The sequence below is a fragment of the Chelonoidis abingdonii genome, chromosome 4 (assembly GCF_003597395.2).
Source record: "Chelonoidis abingdonii isolate Lonesome George chromosome 4, CheloAbing_2.0, whole genome shotgun sequence".
NCBI classification, from domain to species: Eukaryota; Metazoa; Chordata; order Testudines; family Testudinidae; genus Chelonoidis; species Chelonoidis abingdonii.
Genome location: NC_133772.1, coordinates 61898919 through 61912944, shown reverse-complemented (window position 1 = coordinate 61912944; position 14026 = coordinate 61898919). Strand labels below are relative to the sequence as shown.

The 14026-nt window shown below is 42.0% G+C and overlaps 1 protein-coding gene across 1 annotated transcript in view; it reads left to right on the top strand.

Moving 5' to 3' along the window:
- Window positions 1-2939: 2939 nt before the first annotated feature.
- Window positions 2940-14026, top strand: part of METTL15 (methyltransferase 15, mitochondrial 12S rRNA N4-cytidine) — a 195754-nt gene continuing 184667 nt past the window's right edge. The window contains exons 1-2 of the mRNA XM_032780673.2: window positions 2940-3224; window positions 5601-5893. Of these exons, the coding sequence (XP_032636564.1) occupies window positions 3116-3224; window positions 5601-5893 (402 nt within the window). The 5' untranslated portion in view covers window positions 2940-3115. The remainder of the gene's footprint in view (window positions 3225-5600; window positions 5894-14026) is intronic.

Here is a 14026-nt window from a genome sequence, read left to right as displayed (position 1 = left end):
TGTTAGATAATATATTAAAAGCCTAAAGTAAACAAGGTCACTTGTATTTTAACACATTAGCTAGTAAAGATGAACTCTAGGTGACCACAGATTTCTATAGTTCCTGATGATGTGGGAAACTACAAAATAAATTGAATTTGTTTATCGGGCAGATTCAGGATTGGGAGTTTATAAAGGAGCGCTATTGCATCATCCTGAAAGTTCTTCTGTGATGCACAGTGCTTCTATGAATCCCATACACCCTACATGCTCGGTGAATGGAAACACAGATAGTATAACTTACTTTATATTATCTTCCAAAATAAAATCCTCAATTAAAAATGAAACCTTCTAAATGATTTTAAAACATCCCAAAATAGTTCCAAACCTAGCATTGTCAGAATTCCTTAAAAAGCTCCAGTAAAAATGGATTATTTTTAAACACACTTAGGAAATGACTACTACTGTATTTTTAAACTAGTCAGGCACCTTTACGGCAAGATACCACCATTAATAACACCCAGTAAACCCTAATCTTAGTTTCACCAGATTTTTAAAAAACAGTAAATATCACTTTATGTAAAAATAATGGCCTTGATTTGTCCCCTCTACCTACATTAAATCACTCGAGTATAAACAAACCCCAAACAAAATATTTAACATAGCTTATGCTCAAATAAATTTGTTAGTCTCTAAGGTGCCACAAGTACTTCTGTTCTTTTTGCAAATACAGACTAGCACGGCTGCTACTTTGAAACCTATAAAACTTCAGTGGCCTGGTGGCAAAAGTAATATACAGGAACATTGTTAACTTTAAATCTAGATAATTTCAAAGGAGTCAAAGGTAATTTCAGGCATTACACCTGTCCCCAAATTCTATTTGTTTTTGCTTTTAAAGTCTTTGGACCTGATCCTGCAGAGAGACCCATGTTGCAGATTCTCATGACTCTTGCAAGATTGTGCATTTCAGAAGCTTATTGTCTTTCTGATATTGTGTGAAAGGGCCACACAAACGACAGGGAAACCTGATTACACAGGGGAAAGGAGGAAACTAGCTACACACAAGTGCTATCCAATACATTGAAAACAAGATTTTTCCTTTTAGAATAATCTTACGAGTTAGGTATGAAGTAAACGTTTCTCAGGCAGGAGTGCAAGTTTTAAACTGACAGCTTCCCTTTAATTCACAGCACGTTTATCATGATGATGATGACGACGACCAGGCCTGTCATAACCAGAATACAAAGTCCTTTATACAGCAGCCTACAAGCTCCCATTTCTAGGATATCACCATTATTATTTGCACATAGTGTCAGACAGATCGTTACAGCTGTAACAAAGCCTGGTCGCCCCGCCAGCGCCGGGCCGGGCTCCTCTGCGGGCGGCGGCTCCAGCCCGTACAGACACCTCCACCCCACCCGCAGCTTGGCCCGAGGTGCCGGGGGCTTCCTCCGCCGGCCAGGGAGACGCTGGCGCGTGGGGGAGTGGGGGCCGCACTCACCTGCGAGCGGGGGGCGCTACTGGCTCTGTCCGGGCCACATCCCCGTCACCTCCTTCTCTAGCCGCACACTGAGCAAATTCAAACACAAGCGGCCCGCCTCCCCTCGCCACCTCATTGGCCCGCACTGCCATGACGTCTCTAGTGCGACCGCGCCGAGGGCTGGCGGGACTGGTTTCATTGGAGCGGGGATCTGTTCGGGTTCCGTTCAGTCCTGGTAGGCCTGGTGCTGGGGAGTGTGCTATTCTTCCTGCTAGGAAAACGTGCCCCGTGCCTAGGGGTCTGTGCTCATGCCGCTTGTTCCTTTTGGGTGCTATCACGTGAGAAAGGGGAATGTAATTCCGAGAAGCCCCTTCAGAGTCCTGTTCTGCCTGGGGTGGAGGGTGAGAGGCGGGGGACCAGCAATCCATCGTGCACAAAGGGGTGAGTGGGAGAAGATGCATTAAGCCCCCGGGTAGGGGTGCGCATGGTACTCAAGAGGCTACGTGCCACGTTGTACTGCATTTTAGATGAATAAATCACAGATAGTTGTACAGGTAGCTGAGCAAATTTTATAACAATTAAACTGGTGAATATTGTAGAAATCAACCACATTTCACTTTAAAAGGCAAACGACTATTCGCAAACAGTCTTTCGCCCTATGCAGTTGTCTCCATATATTGCACACAGAGGCTCACAGCAGTTAGTATGTTACACCCGTGTAACCGTGTAACATGGGTGCAACAAGCCCTGCTTCTAGCATCAAAATTCATTCAAGGATATTAGAACAAAGATTGGGAAACTAACAATAATATGTATGCCCACATAGTATTGCTGGATTGGACTAAAACTTTACTCAGCCTTAATGTTTGAAGTCGTGACTGGCACTTCTATAGTACAGCTAGGATGTGTGCGGAGGCTGTGTGTGTACAACTGTAGTGGTGATTGTGTGGGTGTATGTTTGTGAGCGAGTGAGAAGAGGTTGGTATGTACCTGAGGTAGATTTATGCATATAGTTCTATGCAGCAGAGAGGTAGGTGTGGGGGCAGCAGGGGTTGTGATGTTAATGACAAATACGTGTCGGAGATAAAACCCCAGTGCTAAACTGACCTGGGCAGGTCCGTCGTACATATCTACCACTGGCAGATACCCGAGGTGTCTTTTAAAACGTTCGCGACGTTGCATAGCTTTTCATGCCAATAAGGTATTACTGTATTGAATTGCATAAGACGGGATGATGCGTGTGGGATACGTACAGGAAGTGGTAGTATGCAACTGACAAGCGTGTTAGTGGGTTTGTCTGCAGTTGGCAGGCGTGCTGATTGGTGTTGCATGTTTCAAGAGGAGCGTAGTGTCTATATACAGGGGCAGGTGTTTGTATATGGCTGGTGGCGGGGGAAGCGGGCTGTGCACAGCTAGGAGCTGGTGTGGGTGATCGAGGATAGTGCCCTGGGGGGAATTGGGGGGGGGGTACCCGGGGCGGGCTTGAGGCTACTGTAATGTGGCGGTTGAGAGAGGGATACACCACGCTGGGGCCCTGGGGAGATCCTGAACGGTTTCTTGGGGGCCACTCCCCTTCGGGCGTTTACATCTCCCCGGGCCCTCAAGGACTCTCTGCTCCCACATGAAACAGGTGGGGGCTGCCGTCGCGGCAGCAACATGCAGGCGGAACTGAAGACATCGGTGCTTTGTTGCCAGGGGAGGGGAGGCCGGGCGGGCTGTGCACTGATACCCCGGCAGCGAGAGAGGGGCAGCGGCGTGATCTGCAGTGAGTACCGGGCCCTTGTTCCCCAAGTGTCCCCTGCCTGTGGAGGGAGAGGAGGAGCAGACTGGGGCGGCCTCAGTTGCCCCCGCAGCGCGGCCCGGCTGGAAGAGGGGGGTTGGGCAGGCCGGCCCTCAGCACTTTCGGGTGTAGAGACTTCACAGCCTCGTTAGAGGCGCGCAGTAAAACCAGACGCCGCGGAGCGTCAGTTGACGAGTTAACGTTTCCCGCGATGCTTCTGTCTCGCCCCCTCTCCTTTGGCTCCAGCGCCCGTTGCAGGCGCTGTGGGACGGTGCTGTTTTGCTTCGAAGCGCACACTCACTCTTGTCCCCCTCCGCGCCCCAGGTTTGGGGTGTGTCGCAAGCTCCAAGTGCTCGCTGAGTTTCATTCACTCTTCTGTACCGGAGACTATACGTCTGCTACATCTTCCCTTCCTAGTTGTATTTCAGCAAATGACAGCAACGTTTTCGCTTACAAACTCTCAGTCCAAACAATACATCGAAATACTAATGGGCATGCATTTTAGAAGAAATATGACTTCTGCTTTTTTAAACAAAAAGTTGCCTAAAGTGAGAGTGCTGTGAAGTAACTTATCAATACATTTTTCTGGGATATGAATTGAGCTTGAGTATAATATATATGTATAACATCTTACTGGGTTCATATGACTACATGAAGCAATTCTGGTTAAGGATGTAGACTATTAAATGATTATTAATGTTGGCTCTGATCGTGTAGTGATCTCTAGGGCAGTGAAATAGTCTTCTTAGAAAGGGCTCACTGCAGGATCAGGGCCATAGTATGAGGCCCATTTCTGAATTAAATAAGGAGACAAGCACCTTTTCAACAATTTTATCTCCAATATTATACATTTTGCTTATTTGCCCTGGGTGGGATGGGCCAATTGATGGTAGCTATTCATAAGTACCTTGTAGGTAATTTGATCCATCAGTTTCTTAAACAGTTTCTGGAGAACAAGAAAATATCTGATTACAGAGAACTTGCCTAATTTGTTTACCTTTTTAAACTGTGGAGTTATTTAACAAGTGGGGCGTAGATTCTAATGAAGGTAACTTTCCTAAAATGATCATTCAGCATGTTCCCATTTTGTGGCAAACAAAACAGATGACTGAATGATGGGTAAACCTGAATCAATAGAATATATAAAAATTGAGTAGATAAATTGCATCATGGGATTAGACATTGTCTCCATTAATAATAAAAATACAGTATGGCATATTGTCAGATGGCCTTATGTCTGTGTTTTCTTTTTTGCATGGTAAGAGAACATATGAAATGTGGGACTGAAGGAGGTATTTGCTCAGAAAACAAATGTAAAATTCCTGTAAATAAAACCCGTCTTTTTACCTCTTTGCAGCTAACTGCCAATTCATTTTGTTATGAAAAGAAAAGTTTAGCCTAAAGCAGTGATTCTCGAGCTATTTACCATGGTGGGCTGCATATGCAGCTTTCTATGTGTTATATGGGCTGCAGCCACTCATATATACTACCTGTATGGCCCCAGGATGTCATATGGGCTGATTGGGCTGCAAGCAGCCTGTGGGTTGAGAAGCACTGGCCTAAAGGATGTAGCACTCCACTACTAAAATAAAGAAGAGGGGTAGGTGTACTCTTCTGGTTTGTCATCTAGGTGTGACGTAGTATAAAAGTAGTGTAAGTCATGTTCACGAAAAATATGAAACTGATGAAAATAGCTATTCTTGACCAGACAAATGGTCTGATGTTTCATTTCTCACCCAATGTTGGAACAGTTGATGTTTTAAAGTGTGAGATTTGATTACATGATGTTATCATGCACTGCTCCAAATGTTTTTATTGATCATAACATGATTCTAGCACTGTATTAAATTCAACTACAGTGTTGGACTCTCATTTTCCTATTTTAGCTGGTTAAAGGGAACACTACAAAATTAATTGTGCTGTGGTGTGCTGATGTTGAAAGCAAGTTAACCATAGAAAGGACAGTAATACTTTTTTAAAATAATGAAGTCTGGCTTTACTTGTATACTTTGTGCTCAGATATGGTCACATATCATTTACCATATACTTCATTTTAATACTAGTATCCTCAATATGTCATGCTACAATCAGAATCATAGGCTAGAGAGGAGACAAAAGTTTTATGGTAATACGTAAAGAGAAGCATTGTGGCTTGAGTGGAGAGCCTTGGAGAAATCCTGAAAGGATACCACCACTGGAGATTATAATGGAAACTATATATCTAAATTTCTGCCAATGTAGTGTTTCTCTGGGACTTTGTACCATGGGTTGTGTGACTGCTTTTTTGTACTTCCCCTTCCTGTCCCAACCTATTATTTAAAATACGTACTTTAAAATTGTTTCCAATATTTGTTTTTCCAGGTTGGCCTAACTACAGTATGGTGCTGTTTCGATATTTGTTCCAGCTCTACAAACGATTGCTTCTGTCCAGTTTAGAAACTAGCTCAATAAATGTAGGTATTTGGGCCAGAAATATTCATTCTTCAGCAGAAAGGCTGGAAGTGACTTATGACTATGGAATTAAAAAACAAACGATGTATAACCATGAAATTCAAAAGCTACATCAAAGTGCAGATGATGAAGATTGTAGAAGACCACACATACCTGTGATGGTGAAAGAAGTTGTTAATTGTTTATCACCCCAACAAGGACAGGTGAGTTAAATGATTTCTTACAGTTGTATATAATTTTTTCCCCAAATTTGGATTGTCACTCTGTATTGTCCTAAGATAATTATTTATTTGGTAGAGAAATAAAAACCACACTCTGCAACTTGTGCTGCTAAGAGCTCTACTGTGTTAAATTGATTTGTGATTCAGATTAAGATTTTATGTTTACCATCACAGGATTCATTAATCTTGTACTCTGGAAAATCAAATTATAGTATTTGTCAAAATTATAGTAAAATGTTTGTATATTCCCCTGCTTCTGTATCCAGTCCTGACAGATGAGTTCTATTGGGTCACTTCTGATATACGTTCCTAGAGTACCATAGGTAGCAGGGAATTCTCAGTTAATGAATTTCTGATGAAATAGCTGCTTCTTGTAGGCTTCAGGGTATAATGCAGGACCTGTCCAATTAGGTCTTAAACTAAATGGTATATATCAGTGGTTCTCACCAGGGGTCTGGGGCCCTGTAGGGGGCCGTGAGCAGGTTTCCAGGGTTCCTGCAAGCAGGACCAGCCTCAAACTCGCTGCAGCCCTTGGTAGAAAGCTGAAATCCCACTGCACGGGACAAAAGCCTGAGGCCCTGAGCCCCACCACCTGGGACTGAAGCCAAAGCCTGAGCAGCTTAGCTTCATGGGGGGCCCCTGTGGCATGGGGCTCTGGGCGATTGCCCTGCTTGCTGCCCCCTAATGGCTGGCCCTGGCTTTTATATGCAGAAAGCTAGTGGTTCCACAGATGGACCGCAGAGTTTTTATAGCATGTTGGGGGGCTAAGAAAGAAAAAGGTTGAGAACCCCATGTGTATATATAATCATGGCAGGTTTTAGGTCTCTTTTATTAGATTTCTTTTTTTCCCCTGGTGCTTGTGAAACTCAGTGGGACTTGAGCACCTAAATCCCTTAGGAGCCTTTGAAAACAAATCCTGTGTGTGTAATATATGTTTTTATGGTAGTGGCATTTAACTGCAAAGTACTTAACTGCCAAATCACTTAAAATAAATAGAATATTAGGACTCAATCCACCAAACAATTAAACATGAGTAACGTGTTTGGGTCTGTGATATCTTAAATATGGTATTGAACTAAAAGGATTCTATTTACAGTGTTTCATATTTACAATTCAGATGTGTTGATCTGTAAAATTTAATTGTTGTTCTTTGGAATGTTGGCTTCCTATGAGTTTATTGTTCTTTTGTTATCTCTGTGAGGCTTTTTCTGGAAAAAAAATTACAATATAACAAGTGTTTAAATGATTTAAAACACTGGTTACTTACTGTAAATAGTCTGTTTTTACAATAGTTAAACAAGTGTCATCTTTCAAAATGACATAGAGCCCAAGAATGGGAAAATGATGCACAGGGTTTGTAACATGTCCAGGAATCAAAAGTGTTTCCGAAGGTCAGGTGAAATCCCTTAAAAAGCCATGATTTGTGACCTTCTGAAGATTGTTGTGGTCTTGAAATTTATGGGTCACTTTTAGATGAATTGAGAAACCAAATATGAAAGAAGAGAGAAGAATTTATAATTGATTGAGTGTCAGTAGCATAACTCTTGCAATATGTGCATCACTAATTGCTTACTTTATACAGTTCAAGATATACAATACATGCCAGTCAAATATACTTTGATAGAGTTTACAAATAGATCTTCTGGGTCAGGGCTTTGGAGCAGAGTACGGAGCAGTGGAGTTGCAGATTTTTCCTGGAGCTGGAGTGGATCCGCAGCATAGCTCCAAAGCCCTGTTCTGGGTCAGAATTAAGATTTCAACACTCAGATTTTGACAGCATTTTTATATGTGAACTGATAACTGACTATGTAAACTGTAACAGTGATATCTGTAAAGTATCTGTTTTTAATAATAAACTGTAGTTTGCACAAGGGCTATATTACTTTAATAAATTTAAGTTCTTTTTGGACTAATTCATAGGTTCTAGCTTAATATAAAAATACTTGCTAAGTAATTTGAGAGGGAAGATACATTCCTATCTATAAAATGAGGACAATAAATCTTTCCTACCTTGCAAAATACTTTGATAATTTTTAGTGATTAGGTTATAAATGTAAGGTAGTTTTATTGTTGTTTAATGTCCGCCATCCTAGCCCTCCATCAGGATGTTGGTGAATTCTCAGTTTAATGCATGGATGTTCAAACCTTTGTGACAGAGTTCCTCCTCTACCTTGGTAGGTCCTGCACTTACTGGTGGATTTTCTCACCTCACAGATTCATCATGTGGGTTGGGAAACAGCCCAGAGACCTTCCCCTCTGGTAGAAGCCACAGTCCAGCTCAATTCCTCCTGTGTCTGATGGGGAGTTGGGAGGTTTGGGGGGAACCTCGGGCTGCTCTCTACTCCGAGTTCTCCCCAAACCTCCCAACTCCCGATCAGACACAGGAGGAATTGAGCTGGACTGTGGCTTCTACCAGTGGGAGAGGTCTCTGGGCTGTTTTCTGACCCACATGGTGTCTAGAGTGCCTCCTGGTACAGCTGCACGACGGCTACAATTCCCTGGGCTACTTCCCCATGGCCTCCTCCCAACACCTTCTTTATCCTCGCCACCGGACCTTTCTCCTGGTGCCTGATAATGCTTGTATTCCTCAGTCTTTCAGCAATATGTCTTCTCACTCTCAGCTCCCCAGCTCCTCACATGCACACCATAAACTGAAGTGAGGTCCTTTTTAAACTTAGGTGCTCTGATTAGCTAGCCTGTCCTAACTGATTCTAGCAGTTTCTTAATTGGCTCCAGATGTCTTAATTATCCTACCTGTTTTAATTGGTTCTAGCAGGTTCCTGATTACTCTAGTGCAGCCCTTGCTCTGGTCACTCAGGGAAGAGAAAACTACTCATCCAGTGACCAGTATATCTGCCCTCTACCAGACTCCTGTACCCCACTTGTCTGGGTCTGTCACGCCTTGTACAACTGAGGGTCATGCTGAGAGCTTTTGATGAATAAAGGGACACAGTTTTCAATAATTGGAACAGATTGAACTTGTCCTCATCATGAACATGGAGGTGCAGCCAGTGGAGAATATAGGAATCCACATGAGTTGCTCCATCTGTGGATTAAGATAGAACTTCCTATGCTGGCACCTGCATTTTTCAGATTTCAGCTCTGTATTGTCAAGATGAAGACATCAGGAAACCAAATTGCATTTTAGAACTTGGTGGGACATTTGGCCTGCAAGATTCACTTTGGCCACACACTTGTTCAGTGGTGAGTACAAGTGATATGGTTTTGTGTGTGTGTGTGTGTGTGTGCTGTTACACGTATACAGTGGTGGCAACCTGTGGCTTGCGGTCTGCACGTGACCCATCGGATAATTCTACTGGCCAGCCGCGAAACAGTTTGTTTACATGACTCTTTTCGCAGGCACGGCCCGCAACAGTCCCATGGCTGCGGTCGCCATTCCTAACCAATGGGAGCTGCAAAGTGGTGTAAGGTCTGGTTGCCGTTTCCGCGCTCCCATTGGCCAGAACAACGAACCGCGGACCACTGGAGCTGGCTGCGTCGGTGCTGGGCCCAAAGTCAATGTAAACCAAATTCTCTCATGGCCCACCGAGATTTAACTGACAGGCTGCATGCAGCCTATGGGCCACAGGTTCCAACCACTAATGTATTTATTACACACGCATGCGCGCACGGCACACACACACCCTCTATTAAAAGAACTTGTTAAAGTTGCAAAGCCAACATTTGAAATTAGGAAATGCTATTTTACGATTGCTGTCCAGCCTTAACTCTGATGCCTTGTGTGTGTCTGCTCTCGTATCAGCAAGTGGGGATTGTGTATTGTGTATCATAATGTATTTCTTAAATTTGAGTGGTTGTCTTTGCACTAAACAACATTCTTGTAAGATAGGTATGGTGCTTGTGTGTAATTTCTTAGGTTTTTTTTGTTTTTGTTTTTTTTTAAGAAAAAAAGTAAAACCAAATTCTTTGACTGTCAATGGATTTAGGCGCTTGTACCTACGTCCTTTTGAAAATAAGAAACTTGGCTCCTAATCAGTTTAGCTTGCACATGATCCAGATACCTTAAAAATCTGGGCCTTAATTTTTATGCAACGCTGTAGGTCTTTGATTCAGTGTCGTCTCATCATCAAGGGAAATCCAACGGAACATAGCCTCCTTGCAGATGAGCATCACTTAGGCATGTCTACACTACCCGGCGATCGGTGTAGTAATCTATTATGATTTATCGTGTCTGGTGTAGACACGATAAATCGATCCCGATCTCTCTGCCGTGGCGAGAGCGGAAGCAGAGTCGCAGAGGAGCGGCATGGTTGACTCGCTGCCGTCCTCACGCCAGGTAAATCGACCAAGATTCCAACTTAGCTACCTACACATAGCTGAAGTGCGTATTCTTAGTTGACACCCTCCTCTCCCCCCCCAACTCCTCACTGTAGACTAGCTCAGATGATCCTTAGCTAAATCCTGAGACATCTGGCGGGACATTAAGTCCATGTCGGTCACTGTGATTCTGATAGTGCCACGTGTTTTTTGGCATAGAGTGGAATTCCTTGGTAAACATGCTCTGCAATTGGCTTTTAATCATAATAATATCGTACGAAGACAGCTGCTGAACCTAAACCAATTCTGATAAGGTCGTTGCTGTGTTTCAGCTATAAATATGTCATTGCTGATTCCTGCCATATTGTGGAGCACTGATGAAATGAAAACATTAATCACTGCTCTCAGCCGCCTTCAGTACCAATCACTGCTCTATAGCTAAATTGGTATAATGTGATTCTATAGATCACAGGTTTGTAGCAAGGTTGAGTCACAGTGTCTCCACTGAGGCCACAAATGGCTAGAACATGAGCAACTGCTGTTATAAAGTCTCCATGTATTTCGATCATCCCTCGCACTGTTTATGTGTAAGCCAGTAATACGACAGTTTGCCATCTGTTTGATATCTTCTACAGAGGTTAATCACTATAATTGGTTAAATTTGGCATTGGAGCGCTTAATGGTAAATGTGGCCAAGGCATTAGTTTGGGATTACACAACACAATGCATGTGCTTCTTGCCCAACCCAATCTGGCTGTCAAGCTGCTGATTCACTAATTGTGCAGAACAAGACAATTTGATCAGTGTATTCGAGATCTGAAAGTATGATGGTAATTCGCTCAGTGTCCCAACCAAACTTTAAGGCTATCATCAACCAATCAAACTAATACTGATGGTGGAAAGGATAGCAGCTTGCCGACGCTCCTGTGGAAACGGAAACTGCCGTGTATCTACCATTACTTAAACACATACACAGTCGTGCTTCATTCTGTAATGTTGGAGAATAAGTTTCTATGTCTTAGATGGTGCAGTTCATCAGCCGGAAATGCCAGTGATTTATTTGCGGGGGGGAGAGGGGAACTCTACTTAAAAAAAACAAAACCTTAAAAGAACTAGAGCAGGGGTCAACAACCTTACAGAAGTGGTGTGCCAAGTCTTCATTATTCACTCTCATTTAAGTTTCGCGGCCAGTAATACATTTTAACGTTTTCAGAGGGTCTCTTCTATAAGTCTATAAAAATATACTCCTAAACATTGTTGTAATGTAAACGTAAATAAGTTTAAAATGTTTAAGAAGCCTTCATTTAAATAACAGTAAAATGCAGACCTCCCCGGACTGGTGGCCAGGACCTGGGCAGTGTGAGTGCCACTGAAAATCAGCTTGTGTGCCGCCTTAGGCACACGTGCCATAGGTTGCCTACCACTGAACTGGAGTCATGGTTTAGTGTGGAATGACACAGCCAGATTAGTTGGGGGTATTCTACATATAAATCTAGGCTTAATTGAAATTGCACTTTAGGTTTATGGTTCACTGTTGGAAGACATCATTGCAAAACGCAAAGGAACTCATTTAGAAAGATTTATTGGGTTATCAAAGTGAACTGTTTCTGCTGCTCAACTAAGTTCAATGGAAGATCCACACAATCCCATATGCTTTATCTGGGATTCCACCATTGTTAATGGATAAGTGTAAACAGCTTTTTTGTCACTTTTAAAAACCATAGTAGGTATATCAAGTATTTGAAACATCAGAGAATATCAGGTGTTTTAAAGCCTGCAGTTTTAGTTCTTTGCAAATAAATAGGATATAGTCAGTGACAGTGGGTCAGATGGGTTATGCTAGTGCAAGGGTCAACAGTAAAATGTTAAGTTAAATTTAGAGTCTGTATATCACTGAGATGAATGGTGAAACTTCATTGAGTGCTATCATTTATCATCTGGGCTGTAGAATCAGGGCAGTGTTGCATTGATTTACATTCTATGTATGTAAAATATGCCAGAGATCCTTAATATTTGGAACTTGTTTTTTTCCCACATAAAAGGATTTCTCTTATCCCTGCTTTGAACACAGTGGAGAATATGAAAGCTGATGTCAGCTTTTATTTTCTTCAGTATCTGAAAACCTAAAGGGTAGAGTAATACATGGAAAATCTGATAGGGAGTCGATACTCCTATTCTAACTTCGATCAGTCAGCAGGTCTTTATTTATAGTGCTTCCTAACAACATACATGAAGACTGAAAATTCATTCACAACTGAGAACACAGAAAAAAGAGTCCAGTATTAAAAAAATAACAAAAAGTAAGTTTCTGGGCATTTGGTGCTGATGAGAGAAAAAAGAGAACTTCAGCACTAATGATATGTTTAACATCCCTGCTCCCGCTCCTCCCCCCACCCGGTAAATATTCTTGTTGGCTGTCTCCTACGAGGAATTGGTCTGTCATGGATTTAAGGAATAATATTTTCCAGTTACCTTCATGAGTCTCTTTATTGCTTTAGAGCCTGTTTCCTTCAAGTCCCTATGGTAGTGCATTCTCTGAAGCACACAGTATAAATGAGTCTGTATCCATCTAGTTCATTTTCTGTTCAATGAAAAGTCTGTTGCAGTAAATTCACAGAAAAGTAATTTCCTCTTTTTAAATTCATTATATTGACTAAACTGTATTTTAGTTTTTTTTTTGTTTTTTTTTTTTTTTTAGTTCACCACTGTTCTTTACTCTTATTTGATAACTGTTGTCTGGACAACTTCAGTTTTCACAGTTCCCTTAATCTTCAAGGGTAATAAAAAAACAAGTGTAACTCCTCAGACTGCATATCTGATTCATCCACATGCAATTATTTTTCTTCCTAGCTTTCATCTTGATGTTTACTAGTTTTCCCCTTGTATGAATTGTTTGCTTTAATTACTTTCTTTTGCATCATAGATGCGCTGATATGAAAGAGAGTTTTACTATCTCTGACTTTTAATATATTTTCCAGAGGATGAAACTTTGATTTTTATGTTATTCTCATATGGAACTTGTAATAATATTTCTGGGATATTGCATATCCATAAGAAACTAACATATGGAGTGCTTCAGAACAGACATCATATTTGATGCGTAATATCTAAACTCCCTTTAAGACAAGAGGAAATGTGTTATATCTGATCTAGGTGTGAATAAGAAATATAATAAATTACTGCCTGATGACATCTACACTTCTACTTTAAACACAATAGCATCCTGGTCTAGGATCACATGTTTTAAAAAAAAAATGCTTTCTGGTCTATGCCTGTTAGGGAAACTGTTAGGCAAAACCATTAAAAAAACCTAAAACTGTTGTGTCAGAGTTGGGGGCAAGGGGACAGTCCTTCAACTCTGTGATCCTTTGGTGTGTAGCCTGCTTGGTAGAAACAAGGTTAAATCAGATGCTAGTTTTATCAAATGAGACAGTTTGTTTATACAGATAAACCTCATCTTAGAGCTTCCCTGACCTTGCTTCTCCTGGCCAGTTAAGACATTTTGCAAAGGCATCCTCTTTGGCTGTACACAGAGTTCTGCAAGTCTATTCCTTTCTACCTTCCCATTCTTGTTGAGGTTCTCGCACTTGCTCCCAAAGATGTGCAAAATGCAGCAAGCAGCTATAACATGAGGCGCACATTTTTCAGAAGCATCCAGCCTTGTCATAAGACACTTGCACCTTTCCTTCAGTCTTCCAAATTCACACTTCACTGTTATTTTACAGCTGCTCAGAGTATAATTGGTCAGTTCCTTTCTCATATCCAAGTGTCCAGTAAGGATATGTCTACACAGGCTGTGGCAGCAAGTTCCAAAAGCGGAGTTGACAGACTGGGCTC